The sequence below is a fragment of the Cricetulus griseus genome, chromosome 9 (assembly GCF_003668045.3).
Source record: "Cricetulus griseus strain 17A/GY chromosome 9, alternate assembly CriGri-PICRH-1.0, whole genome shotgun sequence".
Lineage (NCBI taxonomy): Eukaryota > Metazoa > Chordata > Mammalia > Rodentia > Cricetidae > Cricetulus > Cricetulus griseus.
This window is the reverse complement of record NC_048602.1, coordinates 21560848-21584584: the sequence shown is the minus strand read 5'-3', so window position 1 is coordinate 21584584 and position 23737 is coordinate 21560848. Positions and strand designations below refer to the sequence as shown.

Here is a 23737-nt window from a genome sequence, read left to right as displayed (position 1 = left end):
AGGGTTTAGGGAGGGGCCTGATCCGGGTCCCGGGTTGTGTCTGCGAGCAGAGGGCTAGACAAGGCGGGGCAGCATCAGCCCTACACGGCGGCGTCCGGGGTGGAGCGACCCGGGGGTGGCAAACGTTTGGGATTGGCTGTGATGGAGGGCCTCTTAGCCAATCACCCCTGGATAGGGTCATAAGTGGGCGTGGCGTCTGGCCGGGAACCAATGCACAGGCGAGGGTGGGGCCACGGGGCGGGGGCACCCTCGCGCCAATCGGAAGTGTGGGAGTCGGGGGCCCGCTGGCTCGGAGGTCGGCGGGGGGACCATGAATATCTTGCCCAAGAAGAGCTGGCACGTCCGAAACAAGGACAACGTCGCCCGCGTGCGGCGCGATGAGGCCCGGGCGCGGGAGGAGGAGAAGGAGCGTGAGCGGAGGGTGCTGCTCGCCCAGCAGGAGGTGAGCCTGGGCTGGCCCGGAAGCGAGGCGGGCCTCGCTGGGTCGGTGGGTGACTCGGTGGCAGCCGCGGGTCTGTGCTTGCTGACGCTTCTCCGCAAATCCTTTGCTGACTTGCGCGAAACCGTCCTGGATCCCCTTCCCCCCCCCCCCCTGGTGTGGCTGAAGTGACCGCAGGCTAGCACGTCGGAGTGGGACGGCTGCCCCGATCACTTTGGAGATCGTCCGCACAAGTTAATTACTGAGCACCCACTGTATGCGTGCCCCCCCTCCTGCAGAGCGCTAGACTTGACACGACCCTCTTAGAGCGACTTGGAGTTGCAAAGGCTTCAACGAGGAGGGCAAAGGGCGGGCAAGCCGGAGTGCACTCCGTTAGACCTCTTCTTTCTCCACCATTGCTCCCCCAAACACACCCAGAGGCTGGCTTGCTCTCTCTCTCTCTTTTTTTTCTTCTTTCTTTCGGTTTTTTGTTTGTTTGTTTTTATTTTTCGACACAGGGGTTTCTCTGTATTGCTTTGGAGGCTGTCCTGGCACTCACTCTGGAGACAGGGCTCGAACTCACAGAGATCCCCCTGCCCCTGCCTCTGCCTCCCGAGTGCTGGGATTAAAGGCGTGCGCCACCAAAGAGGCTTTCTTTGAAACAGGGTCTATGTAGCCCGGGCTGCCCTGGAACTGGCTATGTAGACCAGGTTGGTCTCGAGCTCTGAGATCTCTTGCCTCTGCCTCCTGAATGTGGGATTGAAGACCACGCATGCATGCACAGGCGTTAGTAATTACTCAATCATGTTAGTTTACAATTAAGTCCCTTGGCCAATCTGATCATGAAGTAGTGTGGGTATTTAAAATTTCGGAAGTAGCCGGGCGTTGGTGGCAATGCAGAACCTACCTGGGATGGGAGTGACACGGGCCATCACTAATGTGTTTGGGATGCTGACCTGGAGCCACACCTGGGGTTCAGATCTTTTGTCCAGAAACTGTGTTTGGCTTCCTAATAAGCTGTATTTGGGAGTTTGTACATGTGTGTGCTGGGCATACACTAAGCAGGGGCTCTATGGGTGAACAAGCCACCTCTATACCTTATAGCTGAGTAGTTTTTGTTTTTTTAGATTTTATTTATTATGTATACAGTCTTCTGCCCACATGCCAGCAGAGGGCACCAGATCTCATTCAAGGTGGTTGTCAGGAATTGAACTCAGGTCCTCTGGAAGAACAGTCAGTGCTCTTCACCGCTGAGCCATCTCTCCAGCCCCTAGCTGAGTGGTTTTTGATAGCTGTTTTTCTTGCATGACTCCAGGCTGTGGAAACCCTTCTGTTTTAGGCTGGGATCTCCCCAAATATCCCTGGTAATCCAGTTAACTGTTTAAAAACAACCATTCTCGTCGGGTGGTGGTGTCGCATGCCTTGAATCCCAGCACTTGGGAGGTAGAGGCAGGCAGATTCTCTGTGAGTTGGAGGCCAGCCTGGTCTACAGACTGAGTTCCAGGACAGCCAGGACTGTTTTACAGAGAAACCTTATCTCAAAAGCCAAACCAAACAAAAACCCCATTCTCCACTTCAAATTAGAAATGGTGTCTTTTCTGGCTCCCAGTACCTCTACCCCCGCCCCCCCCACACAATTTTTTTTTTTTTTTAAACCTTTTTCCAGATAGCTTCTCTCTATGTAGCCTTGCCTGCCCTGGACTCTGTAGACAGGCTGGCCTCGAACCCACAGAAATCCACCTGCCTCTTTCTTCCTCCTGAGTGCTGGGATTAGAGGCGTGTGTCACCACCAGCCGGCTCATGGCCCTTCCTTGGAGCCCCCAGCACTTCTACGTTCTGAATGTCCTGCCTATAACTTTCTTCACAGGCCCGAACAGAATTCCTACGGAAGAAAGCCAGGCACCAGAACTCACGCCCTGAGCTGGAAGCAGCAGAGGCAGGCGCTCCAAGTTCTGGCCCTGTGGACCTGTTTAGGGAGCTGCTGGAAGAAGGGAAAGGAGTGCCCAGAGGCAATAAAGAGCATGAAGAAGAGAAGCGACAGGAGAAGGTAAGCTGCTGGCCTCTGTTGGCTGATTTCGGTGGGGTGGGGTGGGGCGCTACCAGCTGTGACTAACAGCTGTTTCTTATGTTAACCTTAGCTAGTTTATTTTGAGATGACACCTCAACTACACAGACAGGCTGTCCTCCAGCTCACAACCCCCTCCGGCGCTGGCCTCCTGAATGCTAGTCGTCAGCATCTGTCGCCAGATGGCGCTTGTGCTTCTCACATTGTGAACTGTACTGTGGCTCTCCTGCATCCCACTGAAACCACTCCTCTGCTTTGCTGCAGTTTTTCCTTAGACGCCCCCTGCAGATTAGCCATCAGCACTTTTGCGTAGCTGGCCCCTGGTCTGTGATTTCCCTTGTTGAATACCCACCAGCCCCTGCCTCACTGGGAACTCAGGCCCTGGGTTTCCCTACTGCCACATGCCATATCTAGGGCTCCCAGAGGGACTTGGGAAGACTATTTTGTTTTCTTGCCCCCACAGGAGAGGCAAGAGAAAGCACTAGGCATCCTGACGTATTTGGGCCAGAGCGCAGCAGAGGCTCAAACGCAACCTCCTTGGTACCAGCTCCCCCCAAGGCAAGGGGGCTGCCCTCCAGGCCCAAGCCCAGACGAGAAGATCAAGAACCGGTTGGACCCCTTGAGGGACATGCAGAAGCACCTGGGAAAGAAAAGGCACAGCAGTGAAAGCCGTCCTTCCAGAGAGGAGCGGCCTCAGAAACAGCGGCCCAAAGAGTAAGAGCAGACTCAGCGTACAGTAGAGCAGTGAGACTCTGGGGAGCCTGGGTATCACAAAAAGCTCAGCAGGAAAGGCAACATGAAGTGGTCCTTAGTGTGGGGTCTGGAGACCTGTGTGGAGACAGACTTAAAATAGAAAAAAAGAATCCTAAAATTTATTATGTATACAGTGTTCTACCTGCATGTAATTCCTGCAGGCCAGAAGAGGGCACCAGATCTCATTACAGATGGCTGTGAGCCACCATGTGGTTGCTGGGAATTGAACTCAGAACCTCTGGAAGAGCAGCCGGTGCACTGAGCCATCTCTCCAGCCGCTTCTTTAATTCAGGATTAGAATAGTATCTCCTCTTATTGTTAAGGTTATGTGTAGATGCTTGTGTGCAGGATTTCTCAGTTATTTTTTTTCTTTTTTGATGTGCATGGGTGTCTGCCATGTTTGTTTATGCACCACATATGTGCTGGTGCCCTTAGAGACTAGAAGGCATTGGATCCCCTGAAACAGGAGTACCACAATTGGGAGCCACTATATGGTACTGAGAATCGAACCCCTGTCTTCTAGAAGAGGAGCCAGTGTTCTTAACCACTGAACCGGCCCTTCTGCTTTCTTTTGAGACAGGGTCTCACTATGGAGCTCTGCTGACCTCCGCCTCCCAACTGCTAGGATCAGATGTGTAGCCACCACACTGTGCTCAGTACAGATACACAGATACATAGACACAACCTGCTGCAGGTGCTGGCAGTGCGCACCTTTAATCCCAGCCCTCCGGGGAGAGGGAGGGGCAAGCAGAGGCAGGCAGACCCTGAGTTCAAGGCCAGCCTGGTCTACAGAGCAGGTTCGGGGACAGCCAGGGCTACACAGAGAAACTGTCTTGAGAAACCTTCCTTAAAAGATCTTTGTGGCCCTCGTTTTTCTTCCCCCTATACATTTCCTGTTGTGTTGCATGTGAAGGCTAGACAAAGACATCATGTATCTTCCACATCCATTTCCATCTTATTATTCTTTATACTGGCTGGTGGTGGTGGTTCTGCCTACACTCCAGAAGAGGGCACTGGGTCCCATTACCGATGGTTGTGGGCCACCATGTGGTCACTAAATTGAGCTCAGTGCTCTTAATCACTGAGCCATCTCTCCAGCCCCCAGGTTTGGTTTGGTTTTTAATTTTTCTGAGATAAGGTCTCATTTTGTAGCCCTGACTATCCTAGAACTGGCTACGTAAACCAGGCTGGCCTTGAACTCAGAGATTTGTCTGAGTTCTACCTTCCAAGTGCTAGGATTAAAGCATGCCCCATCACTCAGTTATCTTTTTACTTAGTCATGGAAGAGAAACCTTTTTCTGGAACCTTATGTTGCCACAGCAGAAGGCAGCACACAGGGAAGAGTCTCCTGTTTGACTTTGTTCTTTTCAGACCGAGTTTTTGTATAGTCTTGGCTATCCTGAAACGAGTAATTCTATACAGCAGACTGGCCTCGAACTCAGGTCTGCCTGCCTCCCATGTTGGGAACCAAAGTTTAGGAATCACTAGGGTTAGAGAGTAAAAGCAGGTTTCTGTCTGTGAGGTGCTAGGTTCTGTCAACTGCAGCAGGAGAACTCACAGGCTAACCTCTGTATGTGAATATGATGCAGGGGCCCAGTACACTGCTCAGCCTGCTTGCTTGCCCTGAGGGCATCTCATCTAAGGACCACAGGGAGGCACAGCCCGTGAAGTGAGTCCATGGACTTGCTCATGTAACCCAGAACCAGGCGGCTTCCTTCTCTCATGCTTTCTGCTCTTGGTCTCCCTCCTCCCTGCAGGCCACCTTCCCTAGAACAGCTCCGGGCTGAGCGTCGTCAGCGGGAAGCAGCTGAGAGGGCTCGAGCAGAGGCCCTGCTGGCCCGGGTACAAGGCCGAGCAACCCAGCAAGGTCAGGCAGAAGTTGAAGAGACAGATGAACGGAGGCGGCGGTACAACTCCCAGTTCAACCCCCAGCTGGCCCGGCGCCCCCGCCAGCAGAACCCCACTGCTGCCCATTGACTCTTGGGGGGATAGGAGAGGCTGCAGCTGCCAGCCGTCATATAAAACTATTTATTCATAAATATTTTCCAAAATGAAAATAGGTTTACCAAAAAATGTCCCTCACTGGGGAGGGGAGGAGGGGGCAGCTCTCGCCCCCAGGGTAGGGCAGAGAGGAAGAGAAAACCTCCCTGCCCTTTCCCTGCTTCCTGGGGGGGAGGGTGCCCCATGGCCTTGGGCCTCCCCCAGTCTTCCAGGGCAGGGCCCTCACCTGGGCAGGGGGATCAGCATGCGGGGGAGGGGTCGGGTAGAGGGGGCCGGTGTCACTGGAGGTCCCGGTCCTCCAGGTAGCGGTACTCAAAGGTGAAGCCTTCTTTCTTCCGCTGGCCCCACTTCTCGTAGTCAAAGTAGATGTAGGTGCCCTGGCCAGGGAGAAGGTGGTCAGTGAGGGGACGAGGGGGGGGAGGGGGCCGAGACCGGGGCCAGGCAGCCGAGAGGCAGCCATCAGAGACAAGGACATGCCGTGCCCGGTGGGCCTGAATGCTTTCTTTACAGCTTTGGAGGGCCTTGGCTAAGTACAAGGCCTAGGCTTATGTTCAGACGCTGAGGGATGGGCACCAACGGGTGGCCTACTATGTGACAGATGCAGCATCTACACCCAAGTGCCCTGCAGGGAGACACTGCACTGTGACAGATTCTGAGAGACTCAGCGCCCTGACACGCATTAATGTCGAGGCCCAAACCAGGGTGGGAGAGGAGGCAGCAAGAAAAGCTGGCTGGCTCAAGTGTCTGAAATGATTCCAGGTGGTCTGGAGGAATGTAGGGATGCAACAGTTCTGTGAGAACGGGGACCACCGAGGGAGGGCCGGCTTGGCACCCGAGGTGTAGGTGGGGAAAATGTGTACAGGGAAAGCCACCATGGAACACACCCACTGAAAACAATTAAAATTTCCGTGACGCTCACTGTATAGCAGGCACCATTAGTACTTACATGGTAACTTATTTAATCCTTGTAACAACTTGGGAGATGGGTGCTGCCACTCCCATTTTTACAGATAGAGGGATTCCACTGACTTGTCCAAGATCATCCAGAGAGAACTGGGCTCAAACCCAGATCAGTTGGCTTTGGGGTATTTAGGGAGTGGAGTTTCTAATCAGCTAATGGTTGAGACTTGAGAAGGCCGCCTAAGAAGCCTTCCTTCCAAGTATGCTCAGTCCCAAGCAGCTCAGTCTGCTGGCTGCCAGGAAATGAAGGGGCCACTGAGGTCAGGTTCAGGAGATGCCAACTAGAAATTCCCACACACTCAACTAAAGTACCCAGGGCTGCATGGTGGAGGCAGTTAGCAGCTCTTTGGAAGGAGTGACAATGGCTCAGACCTAAAGCACCAGGAATCCACCAAATGGAGAGGGATAGCATCCCAGGCCAGGTGAACAGCCTGGGAGGCCAGTTTGGTCTGTCTGCAGAAGGCCGAAGGCCAGCAGCACAGGACTAGGCTTGGGGACACGAGCCATACACCAGTGGGACAGGGTGGGCAGGGCCCTCACCTGCTCAAACTCATCTGTGATGGTCTTGGGCTCCTCATGCCTCTGAAACCACATCATGTACTTGGTGTGGAATCTCCAGGACTGCTTCTTCAGGGCCTTGGCTGCCAAGTACTGCGCCTTGGTTCCCTGGGAAAGAAAACACAGAGGAGGATCGGGGGGGTAGCCACACTGGGTAGAGAGCAGGGGGACAGGGCAGGGCATCAGGGCTGGCCTCTGGCCCACAGCAGACCAACTGAGGTGGAGAGCCCACCTAGAGACAGGTGGTGAGAACTGCTCTCAGAAAAGCTTTCAGAGAGCAACTAATGCATAATGGAAGCTGAGAGGAGACTGTATGGAGGAACTCAAGGAGAGATGGAGAGGGGCTGACTCACTGCAATCAAGAGGTCACACACAGTCCCCAGAGGTCTCTAGGGAGGCCCTGAGAGTGTCTACCGCACTCGGGGGCTCCAGCAGGAGCTGAGTGCTCTTGGCATTAGCAAGTGTACACAACCCAGGGCCTGCAGTCCTCCCTGAGTCTCAGCAACTGGAATGCCTTGGGACTGGACAGGTTTGATTTGAGGGGCCCTGGGGTAGGGAGGGGTGCGGTCCCAGTGGCCGCAGTGGGACACCCACCTCGCCCCTCCAGCCCGAGGGGGGATGGCAGCGGTGGCGGCGGAGCTGGGGGGCCCAAGGCTGCCCCAGGGGCCCTGCTGTACCTCCAGATAGTAGAAGATGAAGAAGAGTGTCTCGGTTGACAGGCGCTGGTAGAACTCCACGGTGTCCGAGTGTGGGGGTGGCATCTGGTGGTGGTAGGGGGGCGTCGGGCAAGGGTTCCGGGGGAGGTACTGCCTGTGAACCAGAGAGGGTTTAGTGCCAGTGCCTGCCTTGCCTTCAGGAGGCTGTTCAGAAGCACACTTCAACCTGCTATAAGGGAGCCAGCCCCAAGCCAAGTCCTCAGCACTGTGAGACGAGTACTCTACCTAGTCTCTCAGGACCCAGGAACCAGCTCCTCCCTCAGAATGGGGAGTCCCGGGCCCTGGCCCCTTTCTGCAGCCCCTCACCGAATGCGCTCGGAGTCAGAGGGGTGGGGCATGTGGTGCCAGGCGGCCTCTTCCATGGCCTGCTGGTAGAGCTGCTCCTTGGTGAGGGACACTGGCCCCAGTGGACACACGCCCAGTGACAATGGTATGTTCACCTCTGACAGCTGCAGGGGTGGCTGGGCTGAGGTGGGGGGTGCTGATGTGCTGCTCAGGATGATGTCTGTAGAGAGGGAAGGGGCACCAGGCCCCTCAACGGTGAGGACAGGATCAGCTCCTTCTTGGCTTTTGCCCTCCCCACCATTCCATGACTGTCACCTCGCTCTGTCAGGTGTAACGTTGGCACAGGGTCCTCAATGCCAGAGCTGATAGCTGCCCGTTCTGCCATGGATTTCAGAGAGCTCAGCGGTTCGGGGGCCTGGGAAGAGAAAGGGGACAAGCCTCAGGACCTGGAGCAGAGACTGGACTACATAAAAATGCAAAGCCTGATTGATGGAACCTGCACCCTCTGTCCACTCTTCTGCTGCCAGTTCCCTATCTGCAAGATCTACCCATATTATGATAAAACATCGTGGCCGTAGGGACGCTGCAAATCTGAGGTCACCATCAGAACATGGTCCACTAACTCTCCACCGTGTAATTCTGTATAGGGTACATTCCAGAGGAAACAATGCCCTACAAAACACGGTGCCCTACAAAAGCACACACTACATGTGGCCCTACATACTGGGAAAACACCCACTGGACAGTAACATGACATCTTGAGGGGGAGAGGTGGCTGGCACAATTGCAGGCTCTGCTGTTGCCTTAAGGGTGTCGGCCATCCCTTGGGCGTTCAGTCTCCTTGGGAACATCAGTGGGTGGGGTCTGCAGCCCCCACACTGCCTTCCCGATGAAGCAGCTTAGGGCGGGCTCTTCTACCCACTCTGTACAGCCCTTCTTTCCATCACCAAAGCCCACCCACAGACCTGCACCCCAGCACTCTTGGAGGACTCATTCTGCACCAGTCACAGCCAATAAGGCCTAGTCTTCATCCTTTCCCTCCGTCATGCCGCCCACAGCCTCACAGGAGCCTCTCCACAAGGTGCCACTTGTTCCTTCTCCCCTCAAAACCATGCTAGAGCCCTATCACCCACTCAGGAGAACTTCTGTGTTTTTTTTTTTCCCCTTAGAAAGTAGACACACTGGATTTCCTGCCCCAGGATGGGCTCAGGGCCCACATCTGAGGGGCTCACCTTGATCTCTGGGGTGGTGCTGAACTGTGGAGGACCATTGAGCAGGGTCCCAGCTGCCTTGGCCTCACTGAAGCTGGGTGTTGGAGAACTGGGGGGATTCACAGGCAGTGGCACCAAGAGGCTGGGTCCCCCTGAGTTGTTCCCTGAGCCTGAAGCCGCACTCCCAGCCCCCGTTGGGGCTGCCGTACTGGATTCCTTTCTGGGTAAAGAATGGAGGCAACTTAGACTAAGGTCACTACAGGAGGATGGGCACAAAACATGGGCTCCAAAGGGGGACAGCTGGAGCAGGCGGGAGCAGAACCAGTATCTGGAGTCCTCTTCAGTACAGCAGAGGCGCTGTGTTGGGAATACAGGTTTTTAGGATCCCCTAACAGCTTAAAAGATGGGGGAGGTACACTGGGGCAGATTCAGACCTAATAAAGTAGCCTTGCACAGACACATGTGGTGCAATCCCACTCATGGCTGCTAACATCGGGCAAGGTGGCAGATCTTCCCTTCAGTATGTGTTCACAAACAGCTGGAGTAATCTGATGTCAACATGCAGAAATGGAAGGCTAGGACATTTTACTTGGAAAAGGGGGGGAAAGCCCACACACCCATGGAAGATAGGTTGCTTCAGAGCAAAGAACAGAAATGGGGAGACGGCAGGCAGTCTGAACCTGGAGTAACAAGGTAAGTTAAGAGAGAGGACAAAGGGAGAGATGGCTCAGAGGTTAAGAGCACTGGCTGTTCTTCCAGAGGTCCTGAGTTCAATTCCCAGCAACCACATGGTGGCTCACAACCATCCGTAATGAGATCTGGCGCCCTCTGCTGGTGTGCAGATATACATGGAAGCAGAATGTTGTATACATAATAAATAAAATCTAAAAAAAGAGGACAAACCTGGGAACTAATGTACACATGTACTGGGTGTTAAGAAGCAGGGACAGAAACCCCACCAAGATGGAGGCAGAGTGCACTGGACACTTCCCAAAAAGGGCAGGGGGGGGGGGACGATGAGAGACTGCGCCCAAGCCCTCCCACCCCAGAACTCACGAGGTGATGGGAGCTGGGTTGTGAGGGCCCGAAGCGGGCCCCAGGGCTTGGCTGCTGGCACTGCTCCCCCCGCTGCTGCTCAGGGCCACCTCTGCAGGGCTGTCCGCGACAACCGAACTGTAGCCTAGGGAAGGAAGGGAAGGGCCAGTGTAACAAGCTGCGGCCAGTGCCCACTTTGCCTTCTCCAGCAAACCAGCCTCACTTACTGGTGGCGCCGTTCTGCTTGCCGGCCCCTCCTCCGCCTGCACCACTGTTACTGCTGCTGCTGCTCCCGCCGCCGCTGCCACCACTTCCCCCGCTCGGCTGGGCGCTGGGGGGCCGGGGCTGGGCACTGCTGGCCCCGCCGGCATTGGGTGGGGCCACAGCCTGGGCATAGGGGGCAGGAGTACCCGAGTTGTGGCTGGGAGCTGGACTGGCCTTGGGGCCCAGGGCACTTGGAGGTGCTGCTGGGGTAGAGGCCCCATTGTTGCCAGGGGTGGAGCTCAAGGCAGAAGTGGCAGATGGGGGGCCAGAGGGGTAGGTGGGCGGCACAGCTGGGGACTGGGGGTGCTGGTTGCTGTGGACAGGCTTGGAGCCGTTTTTGGCTGGAGACTGCAGGAAAGAAGGAACAAAGGGTCAGGTACTAGGTCAGCCTGTCCACTCACCCACCTCCCTCACCACCTCCCCCCATCTTCTCGGACCTGCTGTCAACTGTCCACACCCTCCAAGGCAAGAAGAACTCCATCGCCTTCATGTTTAAGACCCATTTACTTCCAGCCCGCTCGGCTGTCCAAAGTCCTTGCTGGACATTGTCCCTGTAGCCCACACGAATCCCACAGGGTATTTCATTAAGAAAGAGACCAGCGGAAACGCTTCAGTACCCTCAAGTGGAGACCTGGAGCGGTGGTGCACGCCTTTGATCCTAGCATTTGAGAGGCAGAGACAGGCACATCTCTGAGTTTGAGATTAGCCTGGTCTCTTAGGCAAGTTCAGGCCAGCCAAGGCTACACAGTGAGATTCTTTCACAAAACTAACAAAAACTAAATAGCACCCCTGCCAACAAAAATCACCTCAATTTGGGATTAGTTGGATCAGCCTACATGTTTAAGGGTAAGGGAACTAGGCCAGCCAGGATGCTTCTGAATGTCAGCTAAAGGTCCATTTTACAGCTAGTCACAGAACTGTAAAATACAGTGCACCAATCAGGCTGCCATGCCGGACTTTTCAAGTGCCACAAGAACCTTACTTACCAAGTACCAAAGGGAACTGGCCATTCGCTTTCTTCCTGGAATCACTGCTGACACTTAGGGGCCCAGTAAGGTGGCCGAGCTGGGCCCACTCCCAGAAGTCCCTGCCCCAGTCCCTCTCTGACTCTATGATCCTTGCTGTTCCCCAGCCCTGGCGCCCACCGAGGCCCTCCCACCGGAGACTAACCCTTCTATCTCACAGAGGGGCTTTGGGGTCCTTCGGCTCCTACAACATTCCTGTTTCCTAAGGTAGTTGACAGAGCTAAGAGAGTCCATTCACTACAAGTGCCACACACCGCCTTCCTCTCTCAGGGACTGCTTCCTACAGTCAGCACAGCACAACACAACACAACACAGGCAGGATGGCTTTCTGATCACTTCCCAGGCTTGTGTGGTTCCTTCAGAGACGTCTACACAGACCAGGTCCTTGGTCCAACAGGCCTACTTCTCATACTTCCAAGTTTCCTGCCACAGCTGCCCTGTGTGACCTGCTGCTGCTCACAGGCCACCTCCACCACAGCACCAGTCAGTCTGCCGTCAGGGTGGCACGGTTTCTGGCACACTACTGTCCCAAGAGCCCAGCATTGTGGCCAGCCCTCCAGCTTCACTAATTTTAAGGACTTGGACCCACCTGACTGACTTCACTGTCTGTGGAGCGGCCCCTCTTCTTATCATCTTCAGAGTTTTCCTGAGATGGGGGAAGCAGATTCAGAAACTGTGACCTCCAAGGTCCCAACATAAAGGGCAATCCTTTAAGGACCCAGGAGGGCCCTTACTGCTCTTAATCTCTCATCTGACTGCCTGTGACCCACAGCTGTTTCAACAGTCAACCTCGATCTGGGAAACACCTGAACCTGAGCTCATTAGTACCGCCTTGTGAGAGGAGAGGAGAGAGGAGAGGCAGCACCCACTCCCACCCTAAGGAGCACTTAGGAAGTTTCTTTCTTTCTAGACTTCAGCCCTGGATCCCTGTGCATGCTAAGCCTGAGTGGGACCCCAGGGTCTATCCTTGGCTTTTTGATATGCATTGTGCGCCAGCAAGGGCCCGGAGCACAGAAAGCCTAGACCTCACTTCCTGAGCTGCCGTCTGGGGCAACACCGGGCTTTCTGATTTCTTCTTGGGAACCCAGGTTATTTTAACCCCAGCCCCTCACCGTAGTGCAGTTAGCTGGGCTGGGTGGGATGGGAGAGCTGGAAGTTGTTGAGGTGGGCGTGCTGCTGGACTGGTTGAAGATCTCGTCCTCCATGTGGCTGTGGCTGGGTGGGGAGGTGGCGACCAGCGCCTGTGCTGTGGGGGCAGGGGAGCAGCACACTTAGCTGGCTCAGCTAAGCCTCCCGCCCTCCTCACCCTCTGTGCTGTGAGGTCAGCCCGGGGCCTCACGAATGTCCTCGAGGTCCAGGTCGTCGTAGAGGAACTCGTTCTCCTCGAAGTCGGGGTCCTGGGAGGAGTCGACGTAGTACTCCACGTCGTCCTTGATCTTGCGGATGGCGTCCACCAGGATGGAGTCGTTGTCCAGCATGCGCAGGATGGTCTCGAGCATGCGCACGTGGTATCGGTGCTTCTCGATGTGCCGCTTCAGGCCCTCAATGCGGTCCTGCTTCTGCTGGCGAGCCCAGGGCCAGGCTCAGGGGCTGCAGGGCACCTGCCCAGCCCTCCTGCCCCACAGAACCTCGCCTCAGTCCCCCAAACTCCACTCCAGCCCCTCCTAGCCTGGGGCAGTGAGGAGTCTGCCACCCTCTGTCCCAGTGAGGACCGACCTGAGCTTTGTGACGTCTCGGGACCCATTCTCCCTCCTCAAACCCCTGCGGACTCTCGGGATGCCTGCCTGTGCTAGCCGCCCGACAACTTGGCCTCCATCCGGCCAACCAGTCAGCAAGTCTCACCCAGGCCTCCCCCCACCCGCTGACCTCTGCTGGAATATGCATCCCACGTCACAGCGGCAGCAACGACAGCAATAAGGACAAGCAGTAAGAGGAACCCCTGCTCCTCTCAAGGTTCCAGTTCCCTCTACCACTCGACACCTTAGCGCGAGCAACAAATCCCCCCTTTTGTCAAGCACCCACACTCTCCCCTCTCAGTCCCTGGTTCTCGTCTCTCTCACCAATCATGACACATCGCTCACTTTCCATCCCATCCCAACTTTCGGCTTGACTGACACCATGAAGCAGACAGCCCTTTGAATCCGCACCCTCCAATCCTAGAGGGGGAGGCTCCAGAACCCTAACATATGGCTTTGGCCCAAATCATCCTTTCCCGGGTGTTCACAGCCATTGGTTTCTCAGGGATAAGCCCCTCTCCCCCTCGACTGAGAACCTGCGACTTTAGCGACGCCGTGTACCTTCCCAATCTGCTTGTCCCTTCATGCCTCACTTGGTGGTCCCAGACGAACCTAAGTCTATCTTACCAAGCCGCTGCTGACAAAGATCCAGGACCCTGCCGCCTTACCTCTTTCCTATACCACTCAGCTGGCTAGGCTGCCTCATCCTGCTTCTGCAGTCTCTGCCCCAGGGGTATTGCAGGCACCCAGAACTAGACTCCCGTGAGCCTGCAGAGGCTGCATGTTCACAGCCCCCCCCCCCCCCCGCGCGGTTCTCCCCCACTCACATCCTTGTCGCCCTTCTTCTTGCGTGTCTGCACCGACAGTGACTCCACCTCACTCTCAAACTGGTCCACCTGCATATTTAGGGTGTCAATGGTGTTCTGGGGGGAGAGAAGGGAAGAGGGGTTTGTCCTCGAGTCCCTGACACACACTGCAGTCTGGGCCATGTGCTCACTTCTTTCTCTGTCCCGGCTCACCGTAAGCCACTGGCCAACCTCTTCCTTCTCCTTCTGGGCAGGGTCCACCTTCTGAGCCAGACCTAGGCCCTCCTTGCTATAAGCTTTGGTTTTGGTCTCTCGTTCCACAACTTTGAACCGTTCCATTTGCTGTGGAGAGTAGTTGATGGAGAGCTCTCAAAGGTGGGGCAGAGGTATAAGGGCCAGCAGAGCTAGAAACAGCCCGGGGACCTCCTCTCTCACACTGAGCCCTTCCCTCGGGTGTGGAGACATTACTCTTCCCAGGAGTCTGGAGGGGCTGCTCCACCTCTGCCTTCTAGGGTTCCGGGAACCTCATCATAGCCGCCCCCCCCCCCCAGTCCCAGGTTTTGGTTTCCTACCGTTTCAATGAGCTTGCGGTTTTCGATGAGCTGCCTTTTGTCCTTGATCTCGTTGGATGCTACCCATGTCTTGATCTGGTCCCTCAGCCGCTGAAGGGAGAAGCAGCAAGGAAATCAGGCTGCAGGCCTAAGAACTGGGGCCCTCAGTGACCTCGTCTCCCTGGGACCCAGCAGTCCACTCTCCCCATCCCTCCTCCCATAGGACAAGAGAGTCCAGCCCCAGCCCCCTCACTTGTAGCTTCTTAATCTCCTTCTTTAGGTCAGCCTCATACTTTTCTTTCTGGTTCGCGTTGGCTGCATTGTGGAGCTGAGGGATGAAGAATTCAGCAGTCAGTGTGAGTGCGGCTGCCCAGAGCTCGCCATAGCAGTAAAGGTCCAGTCTCTGTCTTCCTTGGCTGGGAAATCTAAGACCCTCTTCCCCACAGTCCATCTTAGAGATGCTCCCTGGTCAACACCCTGAGACTCGGATGCTTCTCCCCACAGACCCAGACTTTGAGTTTCTTAGGCTGTGTACCTTTTGCCAAATATCTTCAAACTGCTCCACGCCTTCGGACACCTTCTTGAGGCAGCGATCAATCTCACCTGGCCAGGGAGGAAGACTGTTAGGATCCTGCCAAGACAGCAAACATCTGAAAACGAGTTCCCAGAAGAGAGGGCATGCGGCCACATTTACAGGAGGCAGCCTGTTACCTTGGAGTTTGCGCTTGTCCGCCATCTTCCCTGCCCTACAAACGAACTCTCTTCATACTCTCTTGGAAGCGGACGCTGCTGGGGAAAAATTGGGTAGGACTTAACATCTGCTGTCTGGCTAGTCCAAACCCAGAGGCATGCTGGGAGCCATGGGGCAGGTAGGACGTGGAGGAAAGAGACAGTTAGGTGCCCTCTTTCCCCCGAAGATGGAGCTCAGGGCCTTGCACACGCAAGCATTCTTCCGTCGAGCTCCATCCCCATTTCCTAGCTGATAAGGCAGAGCCGGCCTGTTCCCACATTCTTTCAGCTGCCCAACACACACAGAGACGGGCAGATCAGATTCTGGAAAAGCGCTGAAACGAAGACTGCCCTATCTTATCTGGGGGCCTCTGACTTAGGAAGCGCACACTGCTAGAGTGGAGTGTCTGCTCTCTAGATGACACCACGGCACATGCAGTTCCCAGGTGGACTGCCGGGATGGAGGCGTGAGCCCCAGACGTGAGGGTTCTCAACAGGCTGGGAGCAGAGGGGACTGGGAGAGGCCACTCCAGGCAAGTCGGGTGTGTGTGTGTGGGGGGAATGCAGGAGGCTGGGGGCTCCTGGGAAGGGAGAGGTGCTGAGTATACACAGACACAGGTGTGAACTGAAGGGGACGAGTGACAGGGGACTTCGGAACTATGAAGACCTAGACCTGCTCACACAGGACAGGGGTCAAACACTTCCAAGAAACGTATTTCACAGCAGAATCCTGCAGCCCCAAGCACAAGAGTCTGACTGTAAAAACAGTTAGAAAGGTGGAAGCAGCCCTTTCTAACTCAGAGGGGGCTGGGAGGAGACAGAAAGCTTACAAAGACAAGAGGGCAGGCAAAGAGGCACCTGAGCTGCGAGAGAGCACATCTGCACACGTGGAGGAATTCCATATTAGACACACTGGCAATTCAGACCCAGAAACATGAACCCATGGGGCAGAGAACAAAATGCACAGAGGGGCATCTATTTTTATTCTGAAGGAAGGTGAGCTGAACTCAGAGGGGCCTGAAGACAAAGGATGAAGAAAGAGGGGATGGTACCTTATACAAAGGGAAACCCACACTACAAAACTTGACTCTGAAACAGGGCAACCTGGAGAGGGAGGGTCATGCAAAGAGGATTTCTGAGCTGCTAGTAGAAGCTTGTCCCCCCTGGGGTATATTTAAAAGCAAGGCTCGGTCTGGGTGCTGGTGGCACACACCTTTAATCCCAGCACCTGGGAGGTAGAGGCAAGTGGATCTCGAGGCCAGCCTGTCTCCAAAAACAAAAAAAACAAAAAACAAAAACAAAAAAAACAAGAGAGAGACAGAGAGAGAGAGAGAGAGAGAGAGAGAGAGAGAAAATAGGCAAGACTCTCAGGACTAGACTATACAGAACAGGGGTGCCCCAAAATAGCTCTTAACCTTAAAGGGAGAAACAGCCCTACTCCCAGAACCAAGAGTTACAACCTGGTGGGCAGCCACAGTGAGGGGTCCTTATTACCAAGGAAAGGAATACCCAGAGAACGGTTTTAACAGAAGATGCAATGTGGGAAATGTTCCAAAGTGCACTGTCAGCCAGTGCAATGGAAAAACGGATCCTTTCCCTTTCTAAGACAGGGTCTTGGTATACAGCTCAGGCTAGTTTTGAACCCACATTCCTGCCCCGACCTCCCTAATGCTGAGGTTAGAAGGGTGCACTGCCACTCCGGCTCAGTTTCTTTCACTTGCACTGCATGGGATTCCTGGAATCAGACTGCATGGGAGCTGCATTACAGAGCAGCAGGCTTTAGAAAAAGAGGCCCAGAGAGGATGGGGCTGGCACCTTCTCAGAAAGAAACTCTAAAAAATAACTCTGTGGAGAGGTAGGTATGGATGGTACCCCAAACTCTGGGAATTTAAATCTCTTCAGTGCAGGGCCTATTAGCCTCCCTACCCCACCCCCCAAAAAACAGCACTCTCATCCGAGGATAGGCTGACATACTACACCCCATAGTCTTCAGGAAGGTGAAGCAACTAACAAAAGGACTCGGCAAAGAGCCCCACCGAGGAGACTGAAGTACAGGTACCTCTGATCCAGGGACCTTGCCTGGAATCAGGATCTTGACTAGGAAGGAGTGAGTCTTGGCTCTAATATCCATCAGCACAGAAAGGCCTCTTTTTACACCAGGGAAGGAAGGAATGTTAAACAGCAGCTTACACTGCCCACTCTGTCCCAAGAGCCTACAGCAGGGCTCTGGGCAGACACTACAACCTGAAGGAGGTGAGGCCCTACCCCAATTCCACAGGGCTGCAGCACAGGGGAGGAGGTTATACAGCTCTGCAGTGAGAATACAGTACTGTGGCGGGGGAAAAAAGACAAAAATTCTAAAGGGGCCAGAAACAAGGGCCAGCGAGTAGGATCAGCATGAACCTAAGATCAATCTCAAGGATTCACATGGTAGAGAGAATCAACTCTCAAAAGGTGTCCTCTCTTTCACATATGTGCTGGCATGTATACATGAGCAAGAGCACATACACACACCAAATAATAAATAAATGAGTGAATACATTGTTGGGCTAGGGCTGCCCTTTAATCCCACCCTTGGGAGACAGAGGCAGATGGCTCTCAAGGCCAGCCTGGTCTACCCCAGACTACATAGTGAGACAGGGTCTCAAAACATAAAAAAAAAATAGTAATTATAAAAAATAATTACAGGCCAGTAAGATGGTGGAGTAAATAAAGGTACTTGCTATGAAGACTGGTGATCTGGATTCAACCCCTGGGTCTCAAATCATGAAAGCAAAGAATCAACTTGTCAAAGTTTTTCTCTGACCCCCACATTTCTGTCATGGCATGCATGTGCACCCCCCAATCAACTTTAGAAATATATATAAGAATAAAATTAAGAACTGGAGATGTCTTGGGTTATGAGCACTTGTTACCCTTTTAGACAGTCCCAGGTTCAGTTCCCAGCACCCACATGGTAGCTCACAACTGCATCTAACGCTATTTCCAGGGGAACCAATAGCCTTTTCAGGCACAGCACATACACAGCACGCTTACATGAGGGGAGGCAAAATACACACAAAATGAAAGTAAATTTAAAAAATTAAAAAAAAAAAAAAGGGAAAAGGCGTAATACTTCAGCCGTCAAGATTGGGCACAGCTGTGATTAGAGAAGACGGCATCTGATTGGCAAAAGAGCACCGCTGCACAGAGTAGGACAAGACCCACACAGCCAGGAATTTCTACTCCAGAGGCTGGAGCCTCAGCTGGAGTGGAGGCAATACCTTCTCTCCACAAAAAACCACTCCACACCAAGAGGGCGCACACACCTGAGAAGCCAGAGCTGGAGCCTCCAGCCAACAGAAGACGGCTCACCCATTTCCCAAGACCCTCTCTAGGAGACCATCACCCCCGGGGCCTTCTGAGGCAGGCGTGCACCTTCACAAGGAACATGTATGGACATGTAGGCAGAAGGTGAGGGGTTCCGGACAGCATGGAGGAAGCGGGCCTCTTGGCCCAGATGGAGCCTCTGTCCAAGGCACATCAGGACTCACAACAAAACAGTCTCCAGCACTTGTCACCGCAGACTCCAAGATCCCCATGCAGAGAGACCTGATGGAGGCTGGTGCTTGGAGCGGCCACACGGCATCTTGCAGCCAAGGGGGCTCACACTGAAGCAGGGAGCTGGCGGCCAGCGTCTAGAGGTGGAACTTGAACCCCGTGGAGGACCGCGGCACCACCACATGGGGGTCCTGTTAGGTGGATAAAGTATGTCCTGGTCGGAGGTGACTGTAGCGCCTGGAGAGGCCTGACACCATACCGGTAGGGATGAGGGACCCCCACCTTGAAGAAAAGTCATCCCTCATCTTTAGTCCCATGCAAAGTGACCACTGCAGTCTGTCTCCTGAGTCCCCACACACCGCACGAGAACCTTCACTTCAGGCCCACAGAAAAACACACACACACAAAGGCGAGGTAAATCACACCAGCCGGGGCACTCACACCCAAGAGTATCCTAGCCTCAGGGTGGGCACACAGGGGGTGTAGCGATCTCAAATGAAGGATGGGGGGTGATGCCAACACCAAGGCAGGCAGGAACTTTGTACCTTGCAGGTGACAGCACCATCCCACAAAGGATGCTTACATGTCTACCGGGTACCAGGTGCGTGAGAAGGAACGCTCTAGCCCGGGCACAACGCTTTCCTTCACCCAGACGACTCCAATTATGCAAGATCACACATACACACAGGTGGGTAACTGCTGGGTTCAGGTGCAGGAAGGTTAACAACCCATGCGATGAGGGGACGAGAGCCAAGACAGACACGGAACCCTAAGAAGGGGTGACAGTCCCAGGACGGCAACAGCTGTGTAGAAGCGGTCCCTGACAGCAGCACACCAATAACTGGGAGCCTGGAAGCAGCTCACATTCCACGGACACAGGCCGGGGGTGGGGAGGGGGGGAGGTAAAGAGCTCCCAACACAACACAGACACACACACACACACACTCACACACACACACACACACACACAGACAGAGAGAGAGAGAGAGAGAGAGAGCTAAACAGCTCCCAACACAACACAGACACACACACCAAGACCAGTCGACTCAGACACCCCACTTGGAAGCCACATCCAGGGGTGGCAGCCGGCTTGCTTGCTGCACCTTAGGGGGAGCCTGCATCCCCGAAGCTAGAGGCCGCTGATGGGTAAGCCCTACCTCAACCTCAAAGATGCAAAAGACCTGAAGAAGCCAGGAAAGTGAGCAACACAACACGGTGGGCAGTCCCGGGATCCAACAAGGTTTGGGGAGGGAGTGTTTTTTGTTTTTTGTTTTTTTAAAGCAAAGCAAAAAAAGGCATGCTTCCTTTAAAAAAAAAAAAAAAGAAAGAAAACTGTTGGTGGCATGGGACACCTAGGAGACCTCACTGCCAGAGAGCTGTGGAGGACGAGGCGGGAGGAAAACTTTTGGCTGGGGCTCCAACTCACGACGGGAGCTGCACCCTCGGGTCTTGGGGTGGTAGTGGGGGGTGGAGTGGAGGGGGGGAGACTTTCCCTCCACCAGATCCATCTCTCCCAGGGAGACGCGCTCCCCCCATCCAGACACCGACAGGCTGGGGGGCGGCTTTGGGGTGCACGGAGACCACGCTCGCCCACCCCCACCCCAGGGAGCAACCGGGGAGGGCAGGGCCGGGCCGGGCTGCACGAGTGTGGGGGGGGTCCCCTCCGCGGTCCCGTGCAAGCCCATCATCGCTGCAAGCCACGGACGGACGGACGGACGGACGGACGCGGAGGAGGAGGAGGAGGAGGAGGGCGGGCACTCCGCACCCGGGGCAAGCGCGCTGCCACGCGGGAATCGCGACGCGGGAGGACTCCAGAGCCGAGGGGTCCCCGCCCGCCCGCTCGCTCGCTCGGCTCGCCCGCTCGCTCGCTCGCCCGAGCCGAAGCCAGGAAGGAGGCCCGACGCGCGCGGCCGGGCCGAGCCAGGGCCCCGCGGCGGCGGCGGCGGCGGCGGCGGCGAGCGCGGAGGCGCGCTCGCGAAGGCGGAGGGAGGGTCGCGGAGCGGGAAGGCGGCCGCGGCCGCTGAGGGACGGGGCAGGGAGAGAGAGAGAGAGGGAGAGAGAGAGGTGGGTGGGGTGGGGGGAGGAAGGGTCGGGCCCAGTCGAGCCTGACGCGCTCACCGCAGGAGCCGGCGCCGCCGCCGCGGAGCGTTCCGCCACCCGGCGAGGAGGGGAGGACGGAGGCGAGCGCCCGCCGGACGCCTCTTTTTTTTTTTTTTTTTTTTTTTTTTTTCTTTTTTTTTTTTTTTTTTTTTTTTTTCCTCTTCCTCCTCTTTCCTCGCGCCCCAAGCCCGGGCGCTATCGCGATAAGACGGCGCGAAAGCCGGAAGTGGGGCCGGGTTGTTGATGAGAGGAAGTGGGCCCCGGGGCTGTTGTAGACGAGCCGGTGAGGGATTCGGGGAGCCTCAAGGCACGGGCCCGGCGGCGGCGGGAGCGGCGGCGGCAGCGGCGGCGGCGGCGGCGGCCCGACGGCTCCACGGAAGCTGAACGGGCCCGGTCCAAGATGGCGGCGGCGGGTGGCGGCGGCGGCGACGGAGGAGGAGGAGGAGGAGGCCTCCCCTCCTCTCTTCTCGTCTCTGGCGCCGGCCCGCCCCCGAGCCCCGAATATAGGTCCGTCATTGCTCCCGCAGCACGTCGCTCTGCGCCGCCGGGCGCTCCCCATTGGCTGCCGGCCGCGCTGCGGACGGCCCCCTCTCTGCGATTGGCTGCTCTCGGCGGGGCGCGGCGTTCGATTGGCCTTCCCGCTCAGCGGCCTGGGATTGGCTCCGGCTGCCTCTTCCCGGCTCCTCCTCCTCCTCCTCCTCCCCGCCTCAGAGCACAACACGCCAGCGCGAGGGCCCGGCTGTCAATCGGGGCGGGGCCTGGGCCGTGCTGATTGGACGCGCCCGCCCCCTTCTCCTAAAGCCATTGGCCGCGGGGAGGAGCCAGGGGCGAGGGGGCGGGAAGTCGTCCGTCAAGTTGGCGGGCGGCTGTCATTGGTCGCGACGCCGCGCTCTGCCCCGAGCTCATTGGCTGGTCGTGGGAGTGGGCGGGGAAAGACGACGGAAGGCGTGGAGAGAGTGCGTGTTGACTCGGGTGGGGTGGGTGGGTGGGGAAACGACATTAAGCTCAAGTTATCTGCCAATCAAAAGAGCCGCCAGGCCTGAGGGGCGGGGCCACACGAGAAGGCCCCGCCCGTTTCCCCTGTCAGTCTCGTCCGTTGGGCCAATAGGGAGGCTTAGCGGAGGGTGCAGCCGGCAGGCGTGGTCCTCGGGAGCATCTTTCCCTGCGCCTGCGGTTCCAGGCTGTTGTGTGAGCCGCGTAGTCGCTCGCTCGCTGGTTCCCCGGGTCCGGGGCTGGGCTGGGCGTTATCTCTAAGACTCTGCGCTTCCCGGAGGGAGAAGACTGGCGGAATCGGGGCGACGACCGGGAAACGCGCACCCAGCTCCGCAGGAAGGGAGCGAGCGAGCCGACCGGGGGACGCTCTGCCTCCGTTTCTTTGGTGATGCCAGGATGCTGCTGTCTGTGGCTGCGGAGGGAAGTTGCGGGAGGGAGGCGCTGCGCTTTATTTACCCTACCTCGTCACATCTGTAACGGCAGCTCGCTCGTTAGAGCTCTGCTCCCTGACCACCCTTGTCGAGCGCTTAGGCGAGCCTCTCTCAACTTTTGTCCGAGTCCGCCTTAAAAACAAAACAAAACAATAAACGTGCCTGGGTCTCCCTCTCCGGATTTATTATCCGCGTTCGGCACTTAGGATGCGCTCCGTAGCTTTTCTGCTGACTTGTGTTGAAAACTTGTCGAGCACCACGTTTTCATGAATTGGGAAGCCAGGTCTGCCTCTGCCTGCCTGGGTGAAGGAAACTGAGGTAAATACAAACTTGAAGAGAACCCCATCAGAGTGGCCTGAGGCAAGAGAGGAAGAAATGGCTTATAAAAAGTGTATCCTTGCCGGTGGAGGTGGCGCACGCCTTTAATCCCAGCACTCGGGAGGCAGAGTCAGGCGGATCTCTGAGTTCGAGGTCAGCCTGGTCTACAGAGTGAGTGCCAGGGCAGGCTCCAAAGCCACACAGAGAAACCCTGTGTTGAAAAACCACACACACACAAAGAGAGAGATGGCTCAGCAGTTAAGACACTTTGCTGCCGAGGACTCAGGATTCGGTTCCCAGCACCCACACCGTGGCTCACTTGCCTGTAAACACCAGTTCCGGGCTATCTGACTCCCTCCTTTGGCCGCTGCTGGTGCCCTTATATACTAACACATTCACATAAATATTTTTAAGAAGCATATTTTAAGGGTCACGGAGACTTAAGAAAGTGAAACCTAGGAACCTGCATTTGTCCAGATTTTTCTAACACCCCCACAGTTAGTTTTTTGACCTTGTTATGCATGCACACAGCTTTGCTATTGTGTGGGCTCTGAATGTGGAATTAACTGCTTCTGGCCTTATCAGGAATCCCTTGTGGATTTGTGAAGATGCAGCTTATCTAGGTGGCCCCCAATTCTGCTCTTTCTGGCAAGCTCCCAGGGCATGCTGATGTGGCCACAAGATCACAAGAGTGATGGTTCTGAGGCTTAGCTGCACTTTGGGATCACCTGGGAAGTTGGGTGGGCGGGGAATCCAAATACCCAGGCTCTTGCTACAATTAAATCGACCTCTGGAGGAGGGACCAGGCTATCATTCTCTCCCTGAGATAATTCCAACGTGCAGCTAATTTAAAAACCACTCCCCAAAAGCTCTCCTCCAGGCATGGTCCTTTCTTTAATCAGCACCATAAACATCACGTGGAAATGCACTTTTCTTTTTCAGAGCAGGGAGATTTGAACCCAGGGCTTCATGTGATGGGAGAGCACCCTGCTACTGAGCTATCCCCCAGTCCTCACCTCTTTTTTTGGGGGGGGGGGGCAGGACATAGCATAGGCTAGACTGGAACTAGCTTTGTAGCCGAGGATGGATGGCCTTGAACTCCTGGACCTCCTGCTCCCATTTCCCAAGCGCTGGGATTACAACTATGTGCCAGCCTGTCTGAGCTTCCGCCCTTTTTTAAGGATCTTTTTAAGGATCTTACTACGTAGGCCTGGAACTCACTATGTAGACTGGGTGGGCCTG

The 23737-nt window shown here is 55.6% G+C and overlaps 2 protein-coding genes across 5 annotated transcripts; one reads left to right on the top strand and one right to left on the bottom strand.

Moving 5' to 3' along the window:
* Window positions 1-241: 241 nt before the first annotated feature.
* On the top strand, window positions 242-6169 carry LOC103163303 (leukocyte receptor cluster member 1 homolog). Its single transcript, XM_027431009.2, has 4 exons — window positions 242-442; window positions 2286-2465; window positions 2947-3197; window positions 4994-6169. The coding sequence occupies exons 1-4, from the start codon at window positions 311-313 to the stop codon at window positions 5211-5213; spliced, it is 783 nt and encodes a 260-aa protein (XP_027286810.1). The 5' UTR covers window positions 242-310; the 3' UTR covers window positions 5214-6169.
* Cnot3 (CCR4-NOT transcription complex subunit 3) lies at window positions 5251-20873 on the bottom strand. 4 transcript variants are annotated; one of them, XM_027430996.2, is made up of 18 exons: window positions 20772-20873; window positions 15096-15170; window positions 14920-14987; window positions 14638-14712; window positions 14406-14495; window positions 14047-14175; window positions 13855-13950; window positions 12631-12853; window positions 12404-12537; window positions 11881-11937; window positions 10230-10614; window positions 10024-10147; window positions 8989-9187; window positions 8072-8171; window positions 7778-7976; window positions 7433-7565; window positions 6738-6863; window positions 5251-5614 (listed from the first exon to the last, which is right to left on the bottom strand). In XM_027430996.2, exons 2-18 carry the CDS (start codon window positions 15118-15120, stop codon window positions 5516-5518), a joined length of 2262 nt encoding a protein of 753 aa, XP_027286797.1. In that variant the 5' UTR covers window positions 15121-15170; window positions 20772-20873; the 3' UTR covers window positions 5251-5515. The 4 variants fall into 4 exon arrangements, with proteins under 4 accessions (XP_027286797.1, XP_027286800.1, XP_035305111.1 ...); XM_027430999.2 differs by having other exon boundaries at window positions 12631-12850; window positions 20772-20871; XM_035449220.1 differs by lacking the exon at window positions 11881-11937.
* Window positions 20874-23737: the final 2864 nt, after the last annotated feature.